Source organism: Muscardinus avellanarius (assembly GCF_963383645.1).
Source record: "Muscardinus avellanarius genome assembly, chromosome: 19".
Lineage (NCBI taxonomy): Eukaryota > Metazoa > Chordata > Mammalia > Rodentia > Gliridae > Muscardinus > Muscardinus avellanarius.
In genome coordinates, this window is record NC_137805.1 from 35,060,843 (window position 1) to 35,086,844 (window position 26,002).

A 26,002-nucleotide genomic window follows, 5' to 3' on the forward strand; every position below is an offset into this window, starting at 1 on the left:
AAAGATATTTTCGAAGGCTCTATTGGCTCAGTTAGCAAAGTCTGTTGATCTGCTCATGGGGCTGCGTGGTGATAGCGGAATCCTGCCCTCAAAGACTCAACCCTGGGGAGACCGTGTCCAGCAGGGCCTCTCCTTGCTGCTCACTGTGCCATCAAGAGGGGCCCAGTGCGGCCGGGCATGGTGGCGCATGCTTAGTACTCGGGAGGCTGAGGCAGGAGGCTGGCAGGTCCAAGACCAGCCAGCCAGGTAGTGAGACCTAGTGAAAACCTATTTTATTTTCCTTTCTTTTCTTTTTTCTTTTCTTCCTTCCTTTTCTTTGTTTTCCTTCTCTTCCTCCTTCTCTCTCCCTCTCTCCCTCCCTCCCCCCCCTCTCTGTACAGGGGATAGAACCCAGGGTCATTCTACCTCTGAGCTACACCCCCAGCCCTACTTTGTACTCTTCATTTTGAAATAGGCAGGGTCTCACTGAGTTGCAAAGGGCCTCACTAAGTAGCTGAGGCTGTCCACGAACCGCAGTCTTCCTGACTCAGCCTCCCGAATGCTGGGGTTACAGGCGTGCGCCCCAGTGCCCAGCTTCTTCTCTTTTCTATTTGTGGTACTGGAGATTGAATCCAGAGGTATTGTACCTCTGAGCTACACCTCTATCCCTATCTTATTTTTATTTCTTTAAATTAATTAACTTATTTTGCCCACGGATTACAGGGCAATTGCAGGAGTGCCACTGTTATAAAAGCAAGCTCTCTCGGGCACCCGCCGCGGGACGCCCGCCATGTTGTGATGCAGTGAGGAGGCCCTGACCAGATGCCCGCTGTGCTCCGGGATTTCCCAGCGCCCAGAACTGTGACCTAAATAAACCTCCCTTACGGATCACCTGGTTGCAAGTGTTTCGTTAGAGTCACAGAAAGTAGGTTCAGATACCAGGAAAGGGCATTTCACCACAAGAACAGCACACGCCGCAGCCTGGAGTTCCACGAGAACCTGACTGGCTGAGCTGTTGATCTGACCGTGATTGTTTATTCGATTGATTGGCTCTGCTGTGTACCCTGGGGAGAGCAAACGTCCAAAGGTCCAGAAGGGCAGTGGCACGCTGGTCTTCCTCTCTTCCCTGAGCGCAGCCCCGGCCCTGCTCCCCAGGGCTCCTCTCCTAAAGTTGCCTGAGCTGGTCAGAAAGGTTTAAGACCCACGTCCCTTGGGCCCCTCCTTTCACTTGATTTCAGTGCTGTTTGTAAAGCCCCTACTGTGTGCAAAGAAATGTACAGCGTGAGCTAGCTGTGGTGGTACGCACTCGTACCTGGGAGGCTGGATCTCCGAGGATGGATCACAGGTTTGAGGCCAAGCCTCAGCAAGTAGCGAGACTCATCAACCTCGTGAGACCCTGTTTCAAAATAAAAATAAAATAGGGCTGGAGGTGTAAGTTGGAGGTAGAAAGCCGCCAGATTCGATCCCCAGTGCCACAAAGTAAATCAATCAATAAATAAATTTAAAAGGAAGCTGGGGTGTAGCTAGAAGGTAGAATGCCCCTGGGTTCAATCCCCAGTACCAAAATTAAAAAAAAAAAAAAAGAGCCAGGCATGGCGGCCCCCATCATTTGTAGTCTCAGTTTGGGAGGCTGAGACAGGAGGATTGCAGGTTCGTGGTCAGCCTGAGTAATTGGTGAGGTCTCTGAGCCTCAGTGAGACCCTGTTTCAAAACAAAGAATAAAACAGGGCTAGAGGTATAGCTCAGAGGTAGAGTGCCCATGGGTTCAATCCCAGCATCACAGGAAAAGAGAGGGAGGGAGGGAGAAAGGAAGGAAGGAGAAAGGAAAGAAAAAAGAAAGGAAGGAAGGTAGGTACAGGGTGCTCCAGCCCTGGGCACTGTGCCCAACTCCTCCACTAACCACTGTGCGCTCCAGGGACCCTTTTTTTTAAACCACATTGTCTCCTCCCAGGAACAAGCAGGCCTGGGAGGCCCTGCCAGCCCACTGCTCTGTTTTTCAATAGATCTTTTATGGATTGAACTGAATTAGAAGCAACAGTAGCACAGGAGCCCGCATGCGCCCCGGGTATGCTTTGAAGACCACGTGGTTTTGTTCTGGAAGACAAGGGAGTTTCTGTCTCTAATGGATGGCTTTTTTTTTTTTTTTTTTAACTGCGGATGGACTCTAGGGGTATTCTACCTCTGAGCTATACCTCCAGCCCTATTTTATTGTGATTTTTGAAAGAGGGTCTCACTAAATTGCCCAAGGGCCTTACTAAGTCGCAGAGGCTGGCCATGAACCTGTGTTCTTCCTGTCTCAGCCTCCCAAGGACCTTGATTACAGGCAAGCGCCTTCACACCCGGCTTAAAGACCAGCTCTTGTCAGAGTCCAGGGACAGCTGCCTGAGGAGAGGGGGCCGTGCAGTCTGTGGGGTGAAGGGGGTTGATTGCAGGTTGGGTGAAACCAACGTGGTGGACTTGGCCTGACTCTGACCTGCCACCGAAGCCCAGGTCCTGCCTGGCTACCTCCAGCAGGTGTCTAAAGACCTTGGGGGGAATTGAAAAATCAGGAGAGGGAGAGGGGAGAGCTGGGCAGCTGCAGATAAACCCCACCCCAACCTGTAGGCCTGCCAAAGCCTGGAAGCGAGGTTGCAAGACAATCTAGACGCCCCGCGCCCAGGCAGAAGCCCAGAGGCCAGGAGCAGCCAGGGAGCAGACTTTCTCCTCCTCTGCTCTGGCCACTCCAGACCCAGCTCTTTCCTGAAATGCCAGCACTTCAGGCAAATGCACACACACACACACCACAACGGACTTGTGGGGTGCTTGGCCACACCCCAGGCCTCACCCTTGCAGCTGCTCTGCAGGGAAAGCAGTGCTGATCTCCAATTTGCAAACAAGGGAAACTAAGGCTTGCGGAGAAGGGATGGAGGGCGGCGTGAGATCGGGGATCATAAATATACAGTGATATCAAAGGGGGCATTCTGTGTCGAAGAAACTGTGGAGTGTTGGATGCCGAACCAGAGAATCTGTGAAAGGCAGGGGTCCCAGGACTAGCTGGGCTGCTGGTGTAACCCACCCCCGCCCCAGTCTGTTCATCACACCACGGAAGAAGTATCTCCATCAGCCCCATCTCCCATCCACGGTGGCCTCGTCTTCTCTCACCTGGGGTCTCGTTCCAGCCTTCCCTCCTGGCTCTCCTCCTTCCAAACCTGCACACGGCAGCCAGAGGCATCTTTCCAAACTGCCAAGCAGACCGTGTCCTCTTCCCCTTAAACTCTCCACTGGCCTCCCTTTGCCCTCAGGATAAAGTTCAAACTCCTTGACACGCTCTGCCGGGTCCTCTGTCATGGGGTCACAGTCTCTCCCCACTCTTCGGCACCCCCTCCCCTTCTGTTGAAGCTCAGCAGATGTGCTGTGCGCGCTCTCTCCCTAACCCCCGGACCCTTGCACTTATGGTTCCCTCCACTTGGGACAGTCTACACTGGTGCTTGCTTCCCTGGTGGGAGAGCCCTCCCTTCCTGTTTTCTGTGGGGACTTCTTTCTGCTCATGGCCGTCACAGAGCACCCCATGGCCACCTGCCCATCTGCCCCCGTTCCCCACCAGCTCTCCAGCCACCAGAGGACAGGAACTGTACTTGACGTGTGCCCCTGAATCCCTGGCTCTCAGCACTGTGCCGGGCCAAGAAGGGCTGTAAGCAAAGACACACGCTGATCAATGAATTGCAAGATGGCAGAATCACAAAACTGAAGAATTACAAACGTGGTGAGACAGGAGCCCAAGATCTCAGAATCATATCATCCTAGACTTTGTGTTATAAGCACAGAAACCAAACATCCCAGAAGCTTAAGATCTCATGATTCGATGAATTCTTCTATTCTTCCTCCCCCCTCCCTCCATACTGGGGATTGAACCTAGGGGCATCCTACCTCTGAACTACGCCCCCATCCATCCACCCATCCATCCATCCATCCATCCATCCATCCATCCATCCATCCACCCATCCATCCACCCATCCAGCCATCCAGCCATCCATCCATCCACCCATCCATCCATCCAGCCAGCCAGCCAGCCAGCCATTCACTTTTCATGATGCTGGGGATTGATCCATGGGGTGCTTTCATGACTGATCCCAGGGGTGCTCTACCTCCAAGCTACATCATACCAGTCCTTCCTCCCTCCCTCTCTCCCTCCTTCCCTTCCTCCCTCCCTTTTGATCTCTCTCTCCTTCCTTCCTTCCTTCCTTCCTTCCTTCCTTCCTTCCATCCTTCCTTTCCTTCCTTTCTTATTTTCTGGTGTTAGGGATTTAACCCAGGAGGTTCTACCTCTGAGCTATACCACCAGCCCTTTTTTATTTATTATCTTATTTCGAAGCAGGGCCTTGCTAAGTTGCTGAGAGCTTCTTTAAGTTGCTGAGGCTGTCCTCAAACCTGGGATCCTCCTGTCCCAGCTTCCCCAAGTACTTGGATTACAGGTGTGTGCCACCATAGTAAGCAGAAGTCTTATACAGATATCTTTTTTTTTTTTTTTTTGGTGGTACTGGGGGTGGAACCCAGAGGCTTTCTACCTCCGGGCTATACTCCCAGACCTTTCTAAAAAATATTTTATTTGGAAACAGGGTCTCACTAAGTTGCTGGAAGCCTCACTGAGCAGCTGAGGCTGGCTTTGAACCCGTGCGATCCTCCTGTCTCAGCCTGCCAAGCGCGGGGATTACAAGCGTGTGCCACCACGCCCGGCTTATAGAGATATCTTGTCCAAGGACTGTTACTGGGTTAGGAAAGTCTTTATTGTGTCCTTTGATATTATTTAATTTACATTTATTTATATGAATATCATTGTATAATTATTTTTCAAATTTTATATTGTGTCCTCTTATAACTATTGAATACTAACCTTATTTATTAAGTAATTTTATTTATTTATTTTTTGTTTATTTTGTGGCACTGGGGATTGAACCCAGGTATATTCTATCTCAGAGATACACCCCCAGCCCTATTTTATTTCTTATTTGGAGACAAGATCATGCTAAGTTGCTGAGAGCCTCACTAAGTTGCTGAGGCTGGTTTTGAACCTGCAATCCTCTTGTCTCAGCCTCCCAGGTATTGGGATCACAGAGCAGCACCACCATACCCAGCTTGTAAAATAATATTAATTGAGCATATGCAAACCAATATTAATTAATATCAGACAGGAGGCTAAGTGACAGTTATTATGGCTACAAATGGATTATGATAGTTTGAAATAAGCACATACAATCTCGGTTTTTGTGTACAGGACTTCAGGGACGGCTCGACTAGATGGCTCTGGCATAAAAGCGCCCTGAGTGTGTAGTCAGAGTCACCTGGATGGTTGGCTGGGGCTGTACAATCCACTTCCGGTTTCCTAATTCAAGTGTCTGGCAGCTGGCTGGCGCCTCGGCACCTCTCCACGGGTCACTTGGGCATCCTAATAACATGGCTGCCGGCTTCCCCAGAGCAAGCGATACAAGACGGCCAGATGGAAGCTACGGTGCCTTGTGACTGAGCCTCAGAAGTCACACTCCTTCAGTACCACAGTATCCTCATGTTGACAGAGGAAGCCTATTTAGTTTGTGGAGACTGCCTGTGGTGTGAACACCAGGCAGTGGGTCCTTGGGGACATCTTGGCAGGTACCGCTACAGCAACATTGGACAAGACTGACCAAGTGTCCACTCTGAGGGAGCCAACGGCCTAGGGAGGGAGGGGCAGAGGAAGACTATTAATAGAGAGAGAGAGAGAGAGAGAGAGAGAGAGAGAGAGAGAGAGAGAAAAGGAGTGGAGAAAGTATGTGTTTTACTAGGGATGGAATCCAGGAGTACTCTACTTCTGAGCTATACCCCCCAACCCTATTTTATTTTTTATTTGGAAACAAGGATTTCGTTAAGTTGCTGAGGGTGGCTTTGAACCTGCGATCCTCCTGTCTCCGCCTCTTAAAGTACTGGGATCACAGGTGTGTGCCACCATTCCTGGCTGGAAATTTTTTTTTTTTTCCTGCCGGTCTAGGGATGGAACCCAGGGGCATTTGACCTCCGAGCTACACCCCTGGCTGCCCTATTTTTTATTCTTTATTTTGAAACCGAGTCTCACTGAGTTGCAGAGGGCCTCACTAAGTAGCTGAGGCTGTCCGCGAACCACGATCCTCAGGTCTCAGCCTCCCGAATGCTGGGATTACAAGCGTGCGCCACCACGCCCGGCTCCGCTGGAAAGTTTTAAATGCAACGAAGAGAGCTGGGCGTGGTGGCGCACGCTCGTAATCCCAGTACTTGGGGAGGCTGAGACAGGAGGATCTCATAGGTTCGAAGCCAGCCTCAGCTACTTAGTGAGGCTTTCAGCAATTTAATAAGACCCTGTTTCCAAATAAAATATAAAAATAGGACTGCGGGTATAGCCCGGAGGTAGAAAGGCCCTGGGTTCCATCCCCAGTGCCACACACACACACACACACACACACACACACACACACACACTAAATGCAATGAAGAAAGTCAAGCAAGACAGCTGAGTTAAAGCAAGTGTTGGAATGATTGGCCAAATCCCGCCCGCCGCCCACCTCTGCAGATGGAGTCGGCTGGAAGTCGGCCATGCCCCTTCCCGTATGTACTGCTCGTGACTTTTTCCTGTAATAATGGCAGATTGAAGTGGTTACAACAGAGACTGTTGGATAAAAATCTCAGATATTTAGCTATATCTAGAGAAGGCCTCTCCAAAAGGTGACACTGGAGCCGGGACCGGATGGTTACAAGGAAATGACCTTGGGAAGAACAGAGGAAAGAATGTTCCAGACAAAGAAAACTCGAGGGACGACTGTGAAATGGGAACAGTTCTCCTGGCTGAGAAGCAGAAAGGAGGCCCAGGGGCTGGATGGGGAGACGAGGGGCGCCTCGGGGCCCTGGTGAGGAGCTGGATGCTCAAGCAGGATGGGAAGTCATGGGGGAGACTTCGCTCAGGGAGGGTGGGGTCTGATGGTGATGGGAGCCACTCCGGGTGGAGTTTGGCCCCTCCTCTAAGCAGGACAGTGCCTCTGCCGGCCCTGGGTCCCACGGCACGTGGGTCTGGATAAGGCCCAGGCTGTCGGGCTTGGGGGCGCATGCTGCAATCCCAGTACTTGGGAGGCTGAGATGGAGGATCACAAAGATGACAGCCTCGGCAACCTGATGAAACTCTCAGCAACCTAGTGAGACCTTGTTTCAAGACAAGCAAACGAACAGGTTGGGGGTGGAGTTTGGAGGTAGAATGTCCCTGGACTCGATCCCTAGCACCACAAAAACAAATAAACAAACCCAGGTAAAGACCTCTGGCTTCATTCCTTGACTACATGTTCAGGCTTGGGTAAGCCCTGCAACCAGGAAGTCCCTTCATTCCTTCCTTCCTTCCTTCCTTCCTCCTCCTTATTATTATTATTTTGGTGGTACTGGGGTTCCTGGATTGTAATCCCAGCATTTGGGAGGCTGAGACAGGAGGATCGTGGTTTATGGACAACCTCAGCTACTTAGGCCCTCTGCAATTTAATGAGACCCTGTTTCAAAATAAAGAAAAAAAAACAGGGCTGGGGGTATATCTTGAAAATAGAATGCCCCTGAGTTCTATCCTAGTACTGAAAAATAAATAAATAAAATAAAATAGAGCTTAAGTGTAGCTTAGAGGAAGAATGCCCCCTGGGGTCAGTCCCCAGCACCAAAAAAAAAAAAAAAAAAGAGTTCTTTGAGACATTTATTTATTTATTTATTTATTTATTTATTTATTTATTCATTTTTGTAACCAGGGGTTGAACTCAAGGACATTTTGAGCTAGACTCCCAGTCCTCTTTTATTTTAATTTTGAAACAAGATCTTGCTACTGCATTTCTGAGATTCATTTCAAACCTGCAATTTTCCTGCCTCAGCCTCCCAAGTACTGTGATTGCAGGTGTGCACCGCCATGCCTGAGATTTACTCTATTTTCCCCTCAGTGCTGGGGATTGAACTCAGAGTCTTGCTCATGCTAAGTATATGGTCTATTACTGAGCTACATCCCCAGCCACCAGGGGCATTCTACCTCCGTGCTACACCCCCAGCCCCATTTTTTATTCTTTATTTTGAAACAGGGTCTCACTGAGTTGCAAAGGGGCTCACTAAGTAGCTGAGGCTGTCCCCGAACCAGAATACTCCTGTCTCAGCCTCCCAAATGCTGGGATGACAAGCGCGCGCCACCATGCCCAGCACCAGCCACTTTTAATTTTTAAAAATCATATATCACTCTTGCGCATACATAAAAAGGAAAATACAGGCGAGATAAATTAAGTTACTAAATTCAACAGGATCCTAAACCTTCTTTGTAATTAGCATCCAGTCCAGGCCACTATTTCAGTTAGAATCTTCAGTGTGTGTGTGTGTGTGTGTGTGTGTGTGTGTGTGTGTGTGTATGATGTATATATCATATATATATCTGTCTATATGTGATATCTATATGATGTTTGCAGCACTGGTGATTGGACCTAGGGCCTTGTAGGTGCTAAGCAGATACTCTGTCACCGAGCTACATTAATTCCAGCTTCCAGCTTTCTTTATTTTATTTTTTTGTGCTACTAGAGATTGAACTCAGGGACATTCTATCTCCGAGCTATACCACTAGCCCTTTTTAATTTTTTTGTTTTGAAACAAGGTCTCACCTAAGTTGCTGAATCTCGCAGAGTTCGCTGGTTGGCTTTGAACCTGGGATCCTCCTGTCTTGATCTTCCAAGTACTGGGATTACAGGCGTGTGCCACCACACCCCGTTAGCATTTCTTAAAAGAAGCTACACCAGGTCTCTGGATTTTCTTCTCCATCTGACTGCAGGTGCCTCTGCACTCTTATCAGAAGGGGTCAGCGGAACCAGGCGTGGGGGCGCATGCTTGGAATCCCAGCATTCGGGAGGCTGAGACAGGAGGATTAGAGAGAGGTTTGTGGCCAACCTCAGCTACTTAGTGAGGTCCTCTGCAATTTAGTGAGACCCTGTTTCAAAATAAAGAATATAAAATAAGGATATGGGTATAGCTGGGAAGTAGAATGCCCTTGGGTTCAACCCCCAGTAACACAAAAATAAATTATATATATATATATATATATATATATATATATATATATATATATATATATATATGGCAGGGCATGGTGGCGCATGCTTGGGAGGTCGAGACAGAAGGATCGCGCAGGTTCGAAGAGACCTTGTTTCCAAAATAAAAAATATAAAAAATAGGTCTGGGAGTGTAGCCCGGAGGTAGAAGGGTTTCCAGGAACCCCAGTACCACAAAAAAAAAAAAAAAAAAAAATATATATATATATATATATATAGATAGATAGATATAGATATAGATATAGATATATAGATATATAGATATATATAGATATATATGTATGTGTGTATATATATGTATATGTATGTATGTATGTGTGTGTGTGTGTATATATATATATGTATATATATATAATAGGCTGGGGATGTGGCTCAGAGGTAGAATGCCTCTCACCCCCAGTTACACACACACACACACACACACACACACACACACACACACGACACATCTTAATTGCAGGGATACTATGCTGTAGAAAAGAGCACTTTGTGGACTGTTTTAAATATCACAATAGCTTCTCTCTCCCTCTGGGTTTCTGCAAGGCTGAGATAAGTGTGGGGGGCCCTGGCCACAGGCCCCGAAGTGCCCGGCTCTCGGCGGCCACTCCCTTGACGTTACTCAACTGTCCCGATTCCTCGCAGCCAGCGCCCTCTCGCTGGGCCCGCTCAGGTTTATGGCGACAATTGTAGCCCCGGCCAGACGTGATCTCAAAGCCATAAAGGGTTTTACGGTTTCACTCTCCCTGAGATAAGCTGGGGGCCCTTCCCAAGGCCAGGAGCAATCTCAGGCCTGGGGGTTGGGATGGGCGTTGCCCAGGTCAGGAACTGGAACAAGTTTTATGGCCCCAACTTCTCTAAAAATACCCCGTTCTCACCTCCCCGGCTTGAATCTGCAGGTGAAGCTCCGGCACCTGGATGCAATGATATTCATTCATTCATTCATTCATTCGACAAACAAGGACTGGCCTATGGGACAAGCCAGCCTGGGTTTTCTTACTTTGCCGTCACTCCCAGATATCTCAGCCCTAATTTTTTCCCCTTTATTTTGAAACAAGTTCTCACTAAGTTGCAAAGGGCCTCACTAAGTAGCTGAGGCTGTCCACGAACCGCGATCCTCCAGTCTCAGCCTCCCGAATGCTGGGATTACAAGCGTGCGCCACCACGCCCGGCCCTTAGATGTTTTATAGGCATCTGAGCAACAGATTCAAAACAAAACAACAACATGCCTTTTTTTGTTTTTTGTTTTTGCGGTACTGGGGATGGAACCCAGGGGACATTCTACTTCTGACATACACCCCCAGCCCTATATTTTATACTTTATTTTAGAAACAAGGCCTCATTAAGTTGCAGAGGCCTCACTAAGTAGCTGAGGCTGGCCGAGAACCTGCAATCCTCCTGTCTTAGCCTCCCAAGTACTGGGATTACAAGTGTGCGCCACCATGCCTGGCTCACAAAATTCCATTTTCTAACCCAAATCTGCTGCTTCTTCAGTCTTCTCCAGGTACTACCTGTCCATGGCTATTTCTCTTTATTTGGGGGTGGGGATAGTAGAGATTAAACCCACAGGTGTTCTACCTTTGAGCTATGCCCCCAGTCTGGTTTGTTTGTTTATGTGGTACTGGGGACTGAACCCAGAAGCATTCCACTTCCAAGCTACACCCCTGCCTTACTTTTTTATTTGGAAACAGGGTCGCCAGGTGTGGTGGCACATAGCTGTAATCCCAGTACTTGGGAGGCTGAGACAGGAGGATCGCAGGTTCAAGGGCAGACTCAGCAGCTTAGTGAGGCCCTTTGCAACTCAGTGAGACCCTATTGCCAAGTAAAAAATAAAATTGGGCTGAAGGTGTAGTCCAGAGGTAAAATACCCTTGGATTCAATCCCCAGTACCACAAAAAAAGCAAGCAAGCAAGCAAGCAAGCAAGCAAGCAAGCAAGCAAGCAAGCAAGCGAAAGAAAAAAAAGAAACAGGGTTTCGCTAAATTGTGGAGGGCCTCACTAAAAGTTGCTGAGACTAGCCTTAAACCTGTGACCCTCCTGCCTCCCCATCACCTCACTGTGGCCTCTGGAGTCAGACAATGATCTGACTCCACAGTCAGTTCAGCTGTTACACCAGCTAAGGGCTAAGAGCAAGATCCTTCCTCCTAAGCCCTTCCCTTATTTATTTATTTATTTATTTATTTATTTATTTATTTATTTTTGCGGGTCTGGGGATGGAACCCAGAGGCATTCGACCTCCGAGCTACACCCCCTGCCCTATTTTTTATTCTTTATTTTGAAACCGGGTCTCACTGAGTTGCAGAGGGCCTCACTAAGTAGCTGAGGCTGTCCGCGAACCGCGATCCTCTGGTCTCAGCCTCCCGAATGCTGGGATTACAAGCGTGCGCCACCACGCCCGGCTTCCTTCCCTTATTTATAAAGCAGAATGAAGCCAGCTTCATTAAGTGGTACACACTCAATCCCAGTACGTGGGAGGCTGACACAGGAGGATCACAGATTCGAGGCCAGTCTCAGCAATTTAGCAAGACCCAGTCTCAAAATAAAATCGGGCTGGGGGTGTATCTTAGAGATAGAATGCCTCTGGGAGCCGGACATGGTGGCGCACATCTATAATCCCGATACTTGGGAGGCTGAGACAGGAGGATTGCAGGTTCGTGGCCAGTCTCAGCAATTTATTGGGGCCCTCCATAACATACTGAGACCCTGCTTCAAAATAAAAAATAAAGCCGGGCGTGGTGGCGCACGCTTGTAATCCCCGCGCTTGGGAGGCGGAGACAGGAGGATGGTGCAGGTTCGAAGCCAGCCGTGTGCGCTGGCTTAAGAGACCCTGTTTCCAAATAAAAAATGTAAAAATAGGTCTGGGAGTATAGCCCAGAGGTAGAAGGGCTTCCAGGAACCCCAGTACCACCAAAAAAATAAAAAAATAAAAAAATAAATAAATAAAAAATAAAAAAAAAATTAAAAATAAAGTAGGGCTGGAGTGCAGCTAGGAGGCTCGTGGGTTCAATCCCTGGCACCACAAAAAACAAACAAAAACAGAAGAAAAACTGGCTCCGAGGGCTGTCGGGGGATTGTGCCCACGGGGTCTGGGCGCGGACGCTCTCCACGCACTCCACACGCACGGTCCTTGCGGCGTGATTCGGGTCCGGTTCCACTGTCATCGCACAGGTGCGCGGGACCCTGGGAGCCAGCTCTTACTTAGATCCCATCTCGGGCTTCCATATGACACAGCGATTTGAGATCTGCAGATCAAAGGTGACCTGGCTTCCACGGTGAGGGAGCAGGGCGGCCTCAGCGAGCTGGAATGACAGGTCATTCGTGCTGCACAGACTTTCTTTGAGTCTTAGAGCTGCCTGTCACCCAAGGTCCCTTCTACTCCTGGTCCCCGCTCTGAGCGCTGGGGCTCTGCTGGGTGTGATGGGCTGAGAAGCTTCTGGTAGCCTTAGTAGTATGGCTCCTTAGGAGAGGGGAGACTTCTCAGAAGGCCCTATGTATGTGTATATATTTTGATACAGGAGACTGAACCCAAAGGCATTCTCCCTCTAAGCTACACCCCTAGTCCTATTTTAATTACTTTGTGTGTGTGTGTGTGTGTGTGTGTGTGTGTGTGTGTGTGATCCTGGGGATGGAACCCAGGGGCATTCTACCTCTGAGCTACATCCCCAGCCCTATTTTTAATTCTTTATTTTGAAACAGGGTCTCACTGAGTTGCAAAGGGCCTCGCTAGTAGCTGAGGCTGTCCGCGAACCACGATCCTCCTGTCTCAGCCTCCTGAATGCTGGGATTACAGGCGTGCGCCACCACGCCCAGCTTTTTAATTATTTTGAAACAGGGTCTCACAAGGTTGCTGAGGGTCTTGATAAATTGCCAAGTCTGGCCTCAAACCTGTGATCTTCCTGTCTCAGCCTCCCTTCTACTGGAACCCAGAAGCCCAACTCTTAACCAGCCCACCTGGGGTCCCGGCCGGGCGCCTCACAGGCCGTGTGGCTTTGGATGCGTCCCTCATCTTTCTGGACCTAGGTTTCGTCATCTCTGCAATGAAGACGCTGCAGCTGATGTTATTTAGCAACCGAAATGGAAATCAAATGTGGAGTCACTGCCCTGTGCCGAGATTTGAGATCAAGTGGGGCAAAGGGCTGATGACGTGGAGGATCCAAGGTCAGGGGAATTTATGGCAGCCCAGGGTTTATGATTTGATAGGGATTTATTAAGCACGATTAGGGCTGAAATCGCCTGCTCCGGCCCCCACTCCCACGGCCATGCCGGCTGGGCATGGACAGGGCCTTCACAGCGAGATCAGCGAAGGCCTTTCCTGGTGCTGACCAGGGAGGGCAGGAGTGGCCGTGAGGATCAGGCAGGCGCCGATCCTGCACTGGAGGCCAGAGAACGTAATGGTTAGCCTCTTCCCAAAAGAGGGCTGCGTGGATAGAACTCAGACTTTTGTGTGTTTGTTTCAGTAGTGAGAATCGAGCCCCAGGGGCATTCTATTTCCGAGCTACACTCCCGGCCCTTTTTATGTTTTGTTTTGAACCAGGCCCTCACTAAGTTGCGGAGGGCCTCGCTAAGCTGCTGAGCCCACGATCCTCCTGTCTGAGCCTCTCAAGTCCTGTCTGTGATTACAGGAGTGGGTCACCACACCTCGCCTCTTTCTTTCTTTCTTTCTTTCTTTCTTTCTTTCTTTCTTTCTTTTGCAGTGCTGGGGATGGAACCCAGGGGCATTCTACCTCCGAGCTACACCCCCGGCCCTATTTTTTATTCCTTATTTTGAAACAGGGTCTCACTGAGTTGCAAAGGGCCTCACTAAGTAGCTGAGGCTGTCTGCGAACCGCCGTCCTCCTGTCTCAGCCTCCCAAATGCTGGGATTACAAGCGTGCGCCTCCACACCCGGCTATTTTTTACTTTTGAAAAAGGGTCTCATTAAATTTCTGAGGCTGGCCCAGGACCTGGGAGAGCATCCCGTGTCAACCTCCAAGTAGTGGGTTACAGGTGTGCGCAACCACGCCCGGCCCTCTTACGGTGTAATGTCAGCTCACTGAGATGAATCCTAACAACATTCTTTGAGGGAGATTTTCCTGTTCTGAAGATGAGTTTGCAGAAGTGAAGCCCTCTGCCCAAACTTACACTGATGACTAGAACGGGTGTCCCCTCCCTCTGGGAAGAGCTGAGGGTCACCTACTCTACCCTCCCCCAGGGTCGCAGTCAGGCGGCCCCAGTCCGCCCATCACTGGATGCGGGTGTGCTAGAACAAGGGCCTCCAGGAAAAAGAGCCTGACTTGTGCCGTCTGCCCATGGCTGGGGTGTAAATGCTCCCACTGTGGCCAACTTCGAGTTATTAACCTGCTGTGGGGGAACAGAGTTGGGAAGATACACTAAAAATTGGTCTGTGATGGCCACAACCCGAGGCCGCGTCCCTCAAGGGAAAGGAGCTAAGTGGTTACAGACCTGGCTGGAGATTCAGGCCTGTTCCTTGCTTCGCTCCCTTTTCTAAAACAGCACTTGATTTTGTGAAATATCCCCATGTCTGTCTATGCATCGCCAATGGCTAGCAGACTGAGGTGGCCCAGAAGGGGACTCTATCTTGGTCCCTGAGGGCAGATGACAGACCCTTGGACTCTCTTGCCATTCTTCTAGATCTTTCCATCATCCTCTCCCTTCTTCCCTCTCTAGGAGGAGGACCAACTTTCTCCCCCCCCCCTCTCTCTCCATATATATGTATCAAAAACTTGGAGTCAAGAAACCAGGATTAGCCGGGTGTGGTGGCACATGCTTGTAATCCCCGCCTGAGAGGCGGAGACAGGAGGATTGCGCAGGTTCGAAGCCAGACACGCTGGCTTAAGAGACCCTGTTTCCAAATAAAAAGTATAAAAATATGTCTGGGAGTGTAGCCCGGAGGTAGAAGGGCTTCCAGGAACCCCAGTGCCACCAAAAATAAAAAAAGAAGCCAGGATTAGCTGGTTGGGAGACTGAGATAGGTTTCTCGACTTGGGAGTACTGAGATAGTACTTGAGAGGCTGAGATAGGAGGATCGAAGGTTTGTGGTTACCCTCAGCTCTTTAGGGGAGTGGGAGCCCTCGGTAACTTAGTGAGAGCCTGTTTCAAAATAAAGAATAATGCTGGGCGTGGTGGCGCATGCTTGTAATCCCCGCGCTTGGGAGGCAGAGACAGGAGGATCGCGCAGGTTCGAAGTCAGCTGCACTGGCTTAGGAGACCCTGTTTAAAAAAATATATATATAAGCCGGGCATGGTGGCGCACGCTTGTAATCCCCACGCTTGGGAGGCAGAGACAGGAAGATCATGCAAGTTCGAAGCCAGCTGCGCTCGCTGGTTTAGGAGACCCTGTTAAAAAAAAAAAATATATATATATATATATATATACACACACACATACATACATGTCTGGGAGTGTAGCCCGGAGGTAGAAGGGCTTCCAGGAACCCCAGTACCACCAAAAGAAGAAGAAGAAGAAGAAGAAGAAGAAGAAGGAGGAGGAGGAGGAGGAGGAGGAGGAGGAGGAGGAGGAGGAGAAGCAGCCTTGCTGGCTTAAGAGACCCTGTTTCTAAATAAAAATATAAAAATAGGTCTGAGAGTGTAGCCCAGAGGTAGAAGGGTTTCCAGTAACTCCAGTACCACCAAAAATAAATAAATAAATAAAGAAAGAAAGAAAGAAAGAAAGAAAGAATAAAAATAGGGCTGTATGTGTAGCTTGGAGGTAGAATGCTCTTGGGTTCAGTTCCCAGTACTGAAAAAAAGAAAAGAAAAAAAAAGATAAAGAGAAAGCAAGCAAGCGAGCAGGACTGGCTGGGCATGGCGGCGCACACCTAGAATACCCATACTCGGGGGCTGAGACAGGAGGATCACAGGCTCGAGGCCAGCCTCAGAAACTTAATGAGGCTCTCAGTAACATAGCGAGACCCTGCTTCAAAATAAAAATAAAATAGGGTTGGGGTTTTGTAGCTCAGAGGTAGAATGCCCCTGGTTTCAATCCTTGGTTGCAACCAGAGAGAGAGAGAGAGAGAGAGAGAGAGAGAGAGAGAGAGAGAGAGAGAGAGATATGTTGGGGTTGGGGATTGAACCCAGCATTCTCCCTCCGAGCTATACCCCCAGCCCTTTTTATTTTCATTTTGAAACAAACCCTAGCCTCGCTAGGTTGCTGAGGCTGGTCTTGAAACTGCGATCCTCCTGTCTCAGCCTCCCAAGTGCCAGGATTCCAGGCCTGGGCCACCATGCCCGGCTCCTTATTCTTATTTCTAACACCTAAAAAAAGAAAGACATTCACGCGGGAACTTAGAAAACGTACGTGCCATTTATTTTGTTTTATAAACTTTTGTTAAAACACATAAAGGTAAGAAATGTTTTTTGCTTCGTCGCCCTCCCAGGTGGCAGTGACAGGGACTCGGGGGTCAGCGTGGGGCCCGAGGACGCTCACACACCCACAGGAAGGTGCGGCTCGGCCTGCTGGGACCCAGCCGCTTCCAGAATTTCTTGGTGTGAATTTCACAGTTCATCTTAGGGCAGATCACAGAAAAAATCTGGTAAAGGTAATTGGCTTTGTCATTGCAAGAAACCAAAGGGGGCGTCTATTTCCAATCCTCCCCTGTGTCCGCTCTAGGAGAGCTGTGTGGCTTCTGGAAGCTTCTGAGACTCCCTGAGGAAAGGAGGTGTCTTGGTGGAGGGAATCTGGTGCCCGTACTTTCCCCCACCAACCCTTACTTGGTCCATTAGATTTCATGTTTTAAGACCATGACTCAGGTAGGAAAAAAAAGTTCCAGTATGGCGTCCTCCGCTTAGAATCAGAAAAGCAAACTTGTCTTTATTTTTGCGTTTCCTGCATTGCAACAGTGATTAACGTGGAATGGAAAGTCAGTGTCATGAAAGGCCACGGGAACTTCTTATCTCCACTTTGTTCCCGACACAGAGGCCTGCGCCACAGTGCGGGTGGGGATCGGAGCACCGGAAGGACCGGGATGACTAGGTCCCAGCCTCACTGCCTTGTGCAAACCAGCCTGAGCCAGCGCGCTGGGGTTGCCGGAGTGAGGGTGGCCGTGGAAGACTTGCGAGCTCTGAGCTGGGGCTGGTCTCTCTTGGGATCTGGGGCTTGGCTTGCTTGGGAGAGAGGAGGCCAATCCTGGCTGCCCTGGGGTGTGGGTAAACACATGGCTTCTCGGTGCCTCTCTTACAAAGAGGAACGACTGTGAATGGTGGGGATTCTGGGCTCGGGGACACTGCCCTCCATCCACTCGGAAGACTCAGCCATGGCTGGGGGGTGGTAGCCAGTGTTGACTGTTCCCTCTCCTACCTAACCGCACCTCCGGCCCCAGGACATCTCTTTTTTATTTCCAGTTTCTTTTTCTAGAATCTCTCTCAATCCACCAAGATTCTACAGGGATGAGGTGCCGGCTGCTCCATCCTGGGGTTTAATGTCTCTAGAATGTACACTGAGTGATCACCCCAGAAAAAGCTTAAAATGCGGGCTTTCCTATGGCCGCCCTGCCTCTCACCCAAAGTGTCCATCCCTACACTGACGGGCCAGGTTGGCCTGTCCCCCAGGAACTGGACCCCTGCTGTCCATCCCCCAGACTGACTTGGGAAGTCGAGAGGAAAAAAAAAAAACAGAAAAAGGCCAGGAGTCATCAATTCTTAATATTTATCAGCAAACATGATTCTGGAACCTCAGTGCGGCCTCTGTCCACCCGAGTCCTGGGAGTGGGCTGTTCTGAAGCTGCTGATGGCCAGGAAGAGTCCCTGTCAGGTTACAGTGAAGGCGGGGATCCTTTCGGATGGGCAAGTCTCTTACTTTGATCCAGGGGACCTGAGTTCATGTCTTGACCCCGCCACTGATTGGTTATGAGTTTCAGAAAATAAAAAAGCACTTAACCTCTGAAAACTTTATTTCATCTTCTCTAAAAAAAAATCTCTCAGTAGCAGGAGGAGTCCATGAGAGGATGGATGTCAACTCTTATGTCTGAGGATGGACACAGCCCTTCCTCTGTATCCCTGGGCCCCGGCACTCACTCACCCACCTGCATCACATCGTGGGTCCCTCCCACCTCCACCCCCCCAACCTTCCAATCTCTATGTCTTCATCCCTCACAGCCCAGCTTCTCCTGGCCTCCTCTTGGCATTCAAAGCCCTGCGCCTCCCAGTATAGCCAGCTTCAGTTCCAGAGAGACCGTTCTCTTCACAGCCTCTCCAGAACCATTCTCCCTACCCCCAGGCCTCAGCCCCGGGGGCTCTCCTTTGGAATGTCCTGTCTTACCCTCTCTACCAGCTAGAACCGGCTCTTCCTCTGAAATTGCCTCCCTAGATGGCTTCTCTGACCACCCCGCCCTCCCTCCAAGTTCCTGTCCCAGTCACCATCTTGGTTTGAAAGCCTAGCAGGACCATCACTCCAGACACCCACCCCGTCCCTACACAAGCGAGGCACAGAGGGGCTGGAGGGGAGGCATCTCCAAGCTTCGCAGCTCCCTGTCCCCTGGCCAGCCTGCCTGCTTACAGAGGGTTCTTGGGATGACCGGGAGAGGGTTTTGAGACTTCCTCAGCCTCTGGAGAGTGGCTTTGGAGAAGATGGGGTTTCAAAGAAGGTGGACGGGGCGTCTGAGGTGGGGGCAGCAGGAGAGGGGGGCACAGGCCTCCCGGGCTCAGGGTTGGGGCGCTGTGACCAGTACCAGGGTAGAAGCTCCTATGAGGGGGTGGGGGGCGGAGGAAGGGTGGAGCTTCAGAAGACTTCCTCTCAGCTCCAGCTCCAGAGGCGAGCAGCTGGGGTAGACAGGAGGAAGGGGGCAGTGAGCTGTCCGAGGAGGCAGCAGCGGGCTCCAGCGGGGTGTCTCCAGGGCCAGGCTCTGTCATCCAGAGCGCGGTCAAGGGTGGCGTGAGTGTGGTCCGCGGGCCACGTCCTTGGGTCCTTCGCCCTTCCCAAGGCTGCTCTGAGATGGCCCTGTGCTCATGCCTTCCTCTCCTGGGATCAGGCGGTCCCAGGCGCTCTCCGAGGGGGCTGGGGGAGCCGGCAGAACCCCGCCCCCGGGAGCTTGCTAAATAACTTCTTGCTTGGTGATGGTCGGCTGGGGGATGGCGGAGGGGGGTTTGATGATGGTGCTGATGGCGCCCGGCAGGAGCTTGTAGGGCTCGGACGCTGAGCCTCCTGGCGGTGAGGGCTGCGGAGTCTCAGGGGTGGCTGAAGGGCAAAGCAACAGAGAGGACCTGCTCAAAATCCCAGCCTTCCAAACAGCAAAGCACTCTAGGAAGGGTCTCCCTATCTCTCTGAGACTTAATTTCCTCTTTTAAAAAATGATGAGAGCATAATCCCAGCATTTGGGAGGCTGAGATGGGAGGATCGTGGTTCTACGACAGCCTCAGCCCAATCCTCCCAAACACTGGGATTACAGGTATGTGCCACCACGCCTGGCTTTATTTCTTATTTATTTATTTATTTATTTATTTATTTATTTTTGAGGGTCTGAGGATGGAACACAGGGGCATTTGACCTCAAAGCTACATCCCCTGCCCTATTTTTTTTTATTCTTTATTTTGAAACAGGGTCTCACTGAGTTGCAGAGGGCCTCACTAAGTAGCTGAGGCTGGCCGTGAACTGTGATCCTCCAGTCTCAGCCTGTGCCACCATGCCCGGCTTAGTATTTATTATGGTACTGGGAATTGAACTCAAAGGCATTCTACCTCTGAGTTACACCTCTAGCCCTATTTCTTCCCTTTCTCTCTCTCTCTCTCTCTCTCTCTCTCTCTCTCTCTCTCTCTCTCTCTCTCTCTTTCTTTTCTTTTCTTTTCTTTCTTTCTGTACCGGGGATGGAACCCAGGGGCATTGTACCTCCAAGCTATACCCCTAGCCCTATTTTTAGTCTTTTTTAATTTTTGAGACACGGTCTCATTGAGTTGCAAAGGGCCTTACTAAGTAGCTGAGGCTGTCTGTGAACCGCAATCCTCTAGTCTCTGCCTCCTGAATGCTGGGATTACAAGTGTACACCACCATGCCCAGCCTTTTATTATTTATTTATTTATTTAATATATATTTTTGTGGGTCTGGGGATGGAACCCAGGGGCATTCAACCTCCGAGCTACACCCCCTGCCCTATTTTTTATTCTTTATTTTGAAACCGGGTCTCACTGAGTTGCAGAGGGCCTCACTAAGTAGCTGAGGTTGTCCACAAACCACGATCCTCCAGTCTCAGCCTCTCAGCCTCCCAAATGCTGGGATTACAAGTGTACGCCACCACGCCCAGCCCCCCCTTTTTTTTTAAATTTTTGAAACAGGGTCTCACTAAGTTGAGGAGGGCCTCACCAAGTTGCTGAGGCTGACCATGAACCTGCGATCCTCTGGTCTCAGCCTTCCACATACTGGGATTACAAACCTGGGCCACCACGCCCGGCTCAGCGAACACAGTGTCATCTACTGGAATTCTTACCCAATGCATGGCCTCCTTCATTTCAAAGAGATGGCCAGTCACCTCACTGACTTAAGAAGCAGCCTCACTGAATAAACAACTTTAACACGTGCACAACGCCACCTCTTGTTCTCCACCCTGGAGCCCAGAGAACCGCTGCACCCCAGTGCCACCCTCTGGACTCACTCTTCTCCGCCTCCTGCCCCGTCCGCACCCCCGGCAGGGGAGAGCCCAGGTTGCCCACCTGCCTGCGCCCTGGGCCGGGGCCACTCACACATCTGTCCATTGCTGAGGTGAGTGGGTATCGTATTGGCCACAATGACGTTGGTGCTCATGTGTTCCTGCATCAGGTGAGGGTGCAGGGGGTGGTGGGCATGGGGCGCGTCACTGGAGGATCCTGCAGGGAGAGGGGTTTCAATCAGAATGAGGAGCCCAGGATAGGACCGTCGGTCCTCAGGCACCATCTTCTCAGGGGCGGTCGTGGCTGACGCACCGGCCCATCCAGCACTGACAGCGCCATATCGGGAACCTACCTGCTCCTGGGCTGGCAAAGTAGGGTTTACCGCTCCCTCCATGGGCTTCATGAGGGCACCGAGCAGACCCAAAGACCAAGGGAATCAGAGCAACAAGGAGAGGATGAGGAGCTCTGAGGCTATTTGAATATTAATGAGCTCATTTTAAATATTATAATGAACCTTTGTCTCTCTGCTCTGCTCACACTGGGGCTTCCAGTAGAGACGCCCTCTCCACCTCTGTGTCTGTAAGTCCAAACCCCAGCTTAGAGAGTTCCTCCTTTTGGAATCCTTTCCTGAGTCTCCTCACTCTCCTTCTTATAGTAATTCATCTATGACTCAACTTTTTAAAGTAACCACTTCTCTCTATGAACATTATAATTACAGGTATATATTCCTTTTTTTTTTTTTTTTTGGTGGTACTGGGGATGGAACCCAGAGGCTTTCTACCTCCGGGCTATACTCCCAGACCCATTTATATTTTATTTGGAAACAGGGTCTCACTAAGTAGCTGAGAGCCTCACTAAGTTGCTGAGGCTGGCTTTGAACCTGCGCGATCCTCCTGTCTCAGCCTCCCAAGCGCGGGGATTACAAGTGTGTGCCACCATGCCCGGCCAGGTATATATTCCTTTATTCTCTGACAGCCTAACAAAGTGTTGGGAACACTGCTTAACACACACACACACACACACACACACACACACACACACAGAATGATGACGCTTGCCTATAATCCCAGTACTTGGGAGGCTGAGACAGGAGGATCGCACAGGTTCAAAGCCAGCCTCAGCTACTTAGTGAGGCTCTCAGTAACTTAGTGAGACCCTGTTTCAAAATAAAATATAAAAAAATAGGGCTGGGAGTATAGGCCGGAGGAAGAAAGCCTCTGGGTTCCACCCCCAGTACCACACACACACACACCAAAAAAAAAAAAAAAAAAAAGAAAGAAAAGAAAGAAAGAAAGAAAAAAAAAAGCCAGCCTCAGCTACTTAGTGAGGCTCTCAGCAACATAGTGAGACCTGTTTCTAAATAAAATATAAAATAGGTCTGGGAATATAGCCCAGAGGTAGAAAGCCCCTAGGGGGGTGGACCTCAGCAATATAGGGAGACTTTCAGCAACCTAGTAAGACTGTTTCTTTTTCTTTTTCTTTTTTTTTTTTTGGTGGTATTGGGGTTCCTGGAAGCCCTTCTACCTCCGGGCTACACTCCCAGACCTATTTTTACATTTTTATTTGGAAACAGGGTCTCCTAAGCCAGCGCACGGCTGGCTTCGAACCTGCGCCATCCTCCTGTCTCCGCCTCCCAAGTGCGGGGATTACAAGCGTGCGCCACCACGCCCGGCATAAGACTGTTTCAAACAAACAAAAAAATAAAACAGGGCTGGGGTGTAGCTAGGAAGTAGAATGCCCCTGGGCTCAATCCCCAGTAACACACACACACACACACACACACACACACACACACACACACACCCAAGTCAGGAAGTGATAATACCACATAGGGTGTGGCTTTGTAATAGGCCATGGTCATTAAGATGACAGTGATGGAATTTCAAGGCTTGTCATAAGCACTTAAAGTACATCTGTTTTATAAGAGTTATAAGCGCCCATCATTCGCCTGGTACAAGTTTATAGCACCTTTCGTGATTAACATAATGAATTCCTCACCACAGCCCTAGAGATGGACACCACTATTATCCTATTCTACAGGTGAGATAACAGCTCCGGGGAGATTATCCTCCCCAAGATAACAGACCCAAGCGCCTGACTCTGGTCTTAGTAATACCTGATTCCTAACAACCCGCACTCACGGGGTCCACAAGGGAATAAAATGAGCTTTTTTTCTTTGATACTGGGAGTTGAACCCAGGGACATTCTACTTCTGAGCTAGACCCAGCCCTTTTTATTTTTCCTTTGGAAACAGGTTCTCTCTAAGTTGCCAAGGCTAGTTGCAAACCTGCAATCCTCCTGTCTCAGCCTCCCAGTACCAGGATTACAGATGTGCGCCACCTCGCCGAGCTTCATCCATCTGGTCTAGGCATAGAAGTGTCAGCGCACGCGCGTGCGCACACACACACACACACACACACACACACACACACACACAGCCTCCAGGGCCAAGATTTGTTCTTGGCTGAGTCTCCAGTGCTTTAACAGTGACTGACGAGCCGGGTGTGGTGGCGCAGGCTTGTAATCCCAGCATTTGGGAGGCTGAGACAGGAGGATCGCGGTTCACGGTCAGCCTTAGCTACTTAGTGAGGCCCTCTGCAACTCAGTGAGACCCGGTTTCAAAATAAAGAATAAAAAATAGGACAAGGGGTGTAGCTAGGAGGTCAAATGCCCCTGGGTTCCATCCCCAGACCCGCAAAAAAAAACAAAAAAAAACAAAAAAAAAAACAAAAACAAAAAACAGTGACTGACAAGCGCTAGGCTCTCAGAGCCCAAACCAGCGGACCTTGGCCCTCGTCCCATCTTTCTGATGAAGAAGTTGAGGCTCAGGCAGTTTAAGTAACTTGCCCAGAGCCACACACGGAGGACATGAAGGAGCGGCGCGGTGCTCAGGCCCCCCCGGCAGGCGCCCGGCGCCCGGGCCCGGCACGCACCTCCCAGCAGCATCTCCTGCAGCAGGTTGTCGATCTTGGCCATGCCGAAGAGCTTGATGAACTGGATCTGTTCGATCATCTGCCAGGTGATGCTCTGCAGCGTGGGCAGCAGCAGCAGCAGCTCGCCGAAGCGGCCGCGCGAGTCGTACTGGCGGTCGTTGATGTAGTCCTCCAGGCTCACCTGCACCTGGGAGCGCAGCCGCTTGATCTTGCTCGGGTCGCTCAGCCCCTTGGCATCTGCAAGGGGAAGGAGAGGAGGGAGGGCAGCAGGGCCCAAATGTCCCCTGACGTGTGGGGCCCAGACTGGGGGGCTTGGTGACCCAGTGCCACACAGGGAGTCGTCAGTAGTACTGGGACAAGGATTCGGGGTCTTCAAACAACCAGGGTACTCTCGGACAAACTAGGGCTTCCTAGACTCAGGCAGAGGAAGCCCTTTCTTTCCTTTCCTTTCCTTTCCTTTCTTATTTACTTTTTTAAAACTAGGGATTGAAACCGGGAGCATTCTACCTCTGACCTACATTTCCAGCCCTTTTTTTTTTTTTTTGCAGGTCTGGGGATGGAACCCAGGGGCATTTGACCTCCGAGCTAGAGCCCCTGCCCTATTTTTTATTCTTTATTTTGAAACCTAGTTTCACTGAGTTGCAGAGGGCCTCACTAAGTAGCTGAGGCTGTCCACAAACCGCGATCCTCCGGTCTCAGCCTCCCGAATGCTGAGATTACAAGCGTGCGCCACCACACCCGGCTCCTATTTTATTTTTATTTTGAAACACGGTCTCACTAAGTTGCTGAGATTGGCTTCGAACCTGTGATCCTCCTATCTCAGCCTCCCAAGTACTGGGATTATAGGCATGCCACCTCACCCAGCTAATAATCTCTCTGAAGAGCTTTACTCATGACCGACTCACTCAATAAGCAGAATAATCAATATTTATTGAGTAGATAGCTAGATGAAGGGATGGATGGATGAGTGGATGGATACAGAGACAAATAAAAAAAAAAGTCAGGGAATACTTCTAGATCCTTAACCCAGAAGGGAACATCAGTCATCCGATGCTTTAATCTCAACCTTCAGAAAAGTAATGCCTTTACTTCCTCTTTGATGAAGAAAGAAAAAGGAAGAAAACATTTGCTCCCATAACCACTAGTCTCTCTCCACTGCCCTGCATCTGTGAATTCTTTTATTCAATCAACAAACTTTCTTGGAGTGATTCCTCCACGCCCGGCCTGGACTAGGTACCCTGCCCTCTGAGCCAGGCTGCTGGCTCTCACTCAGCACCAGTGACTCGCTCATGTCACCCAGAAGCTACCACCTGCCCAGCCCCGGGGCCAGGGTCTAGACAAAACCAGAACTAGAAATCGCCCCCTCCAGGAAGTGGGGAGTCGAGCATGACTTGAGAGGTAGACAGAGGCTGATACGAGTCTGAAGCTTGAGTCGGAGTTCTGCCATTTCCTGGTTGAGTGACCTTGGTCAAATCAATCTCTGCGCTCAGTTTCCTTATTTGCAAACGGATGCTAATAATAAATCCTGTCTCATAGGTACCATGTGAGTTAAGGAAGATGATCTGCATAGACGTCTAAAACTGGACTTCAGTGAGCGTTCATTATTATCACTAGAGGTCATCGGTATGCAGATAGGGTCCTAATGTTAAGGATAGGCCCAGCACACAGTAGGGCCTCTCTGACACACAAGTGGAGAGGGAAGAAAGCAGGCCTCTGGGCAACGGTGGGAAGGGAAAGGAGGCCTTGCACAGAAGCGTGGCTCAAAGGCATTCTGCAAAAATGCAGGCGCTGCTGAGGTTAGTGCCTGTAATCTCTGAATTTGAGGCGAGACAGGAGGACAGCAGGTTCAAGGCCAGCCTCAGCAATCTAGCAAGACCCAAAGCAACTAAGCCAGACCCTGTTTCAAAATGAAGAATAAAATAGGGCCAGGGACGTAGCTCGAATGGCCCTGGGTTCCATCCCAGGCATAAGACAAACAAAACCTAAACAACACAGTTGCAGAAGTCATTAGCAGAGAAGCAAGAAAAGAGCCAAAGGCCCTTGGGACACAGGATCTTCTTTCTGCTGAGTGAAGGGGGTGGAGACTCTGGTCAGCTGATAGGGCAAGAAACAAAGGCAGGAAAACACACAGCTGAAAGCCGCAAGGAGAACTAACAGCAGGTGAAAGTAGCAGTTAAAACACATGGAGGGGTGGGGAGAAAAGATGCCCATGGGGGGAGAAGAGCAAAATCCTTAGCCCGGATAGGAGGGAAACGCCATCTGAAATGCACAAGCAGCCGGGCGTGGTGGCGCACGCTTGTCATCCCCGCGCTTGGGAGGCGGAGACAGGAGGATCGCGCAGGTTCGAAGCCAGCCGCGCGCGCTGGCTTAGGAGACCCTGTTTCCAAATAAAAATATAAAATAGGTCTGGGAGTATAGCCCGGAGGTAGAAGGG

The 26,002-nt window shown here is 50.1% G+C and overlaps 1 protein-coding gene across 8 annotated transcripts in view; it reads right to left on the reverse strand.

Moving 5' to 3' along the window:
• Positions 1 to 19,089: 19,089 nt before the first annotated feature.
• Positions 19,090 to 26,002, reverse strand: part of HNF4A (hepatocyte nuclear factor 4 alpha) — a gene marked incomplete at both ends in the record, with an annotated part of 72,124 nt that continues 65,211 nt past the window's right edge. For 3 of the 8 annotated variants that reach the window (XM_080716263.1, XM_080716264.1, XM_080716260.1), the window contains 3 exons: positions 19,090 to 19,232; positions 20,729 to 20,851; positions 23,569 to 23,805. In XM_080716263.1, coding sequence (XP_080572389.1) covers positions 19,090 to 19,232; positions 20,729 to 20,851; positions 23,569 to 23,805 — 503 coding nt within the window. Of the gene's footprint in view, positions 19,233 to 20,698; positions 20,907 to 23,494; positions 23,806 to 26,002 lie in introns of all 8 variants that reach the window. The other 5 variants (XM_080716261.1, XM_080716262.1, XM_080716259.1 and 2 more) reach the window with 3 other exon arrangements.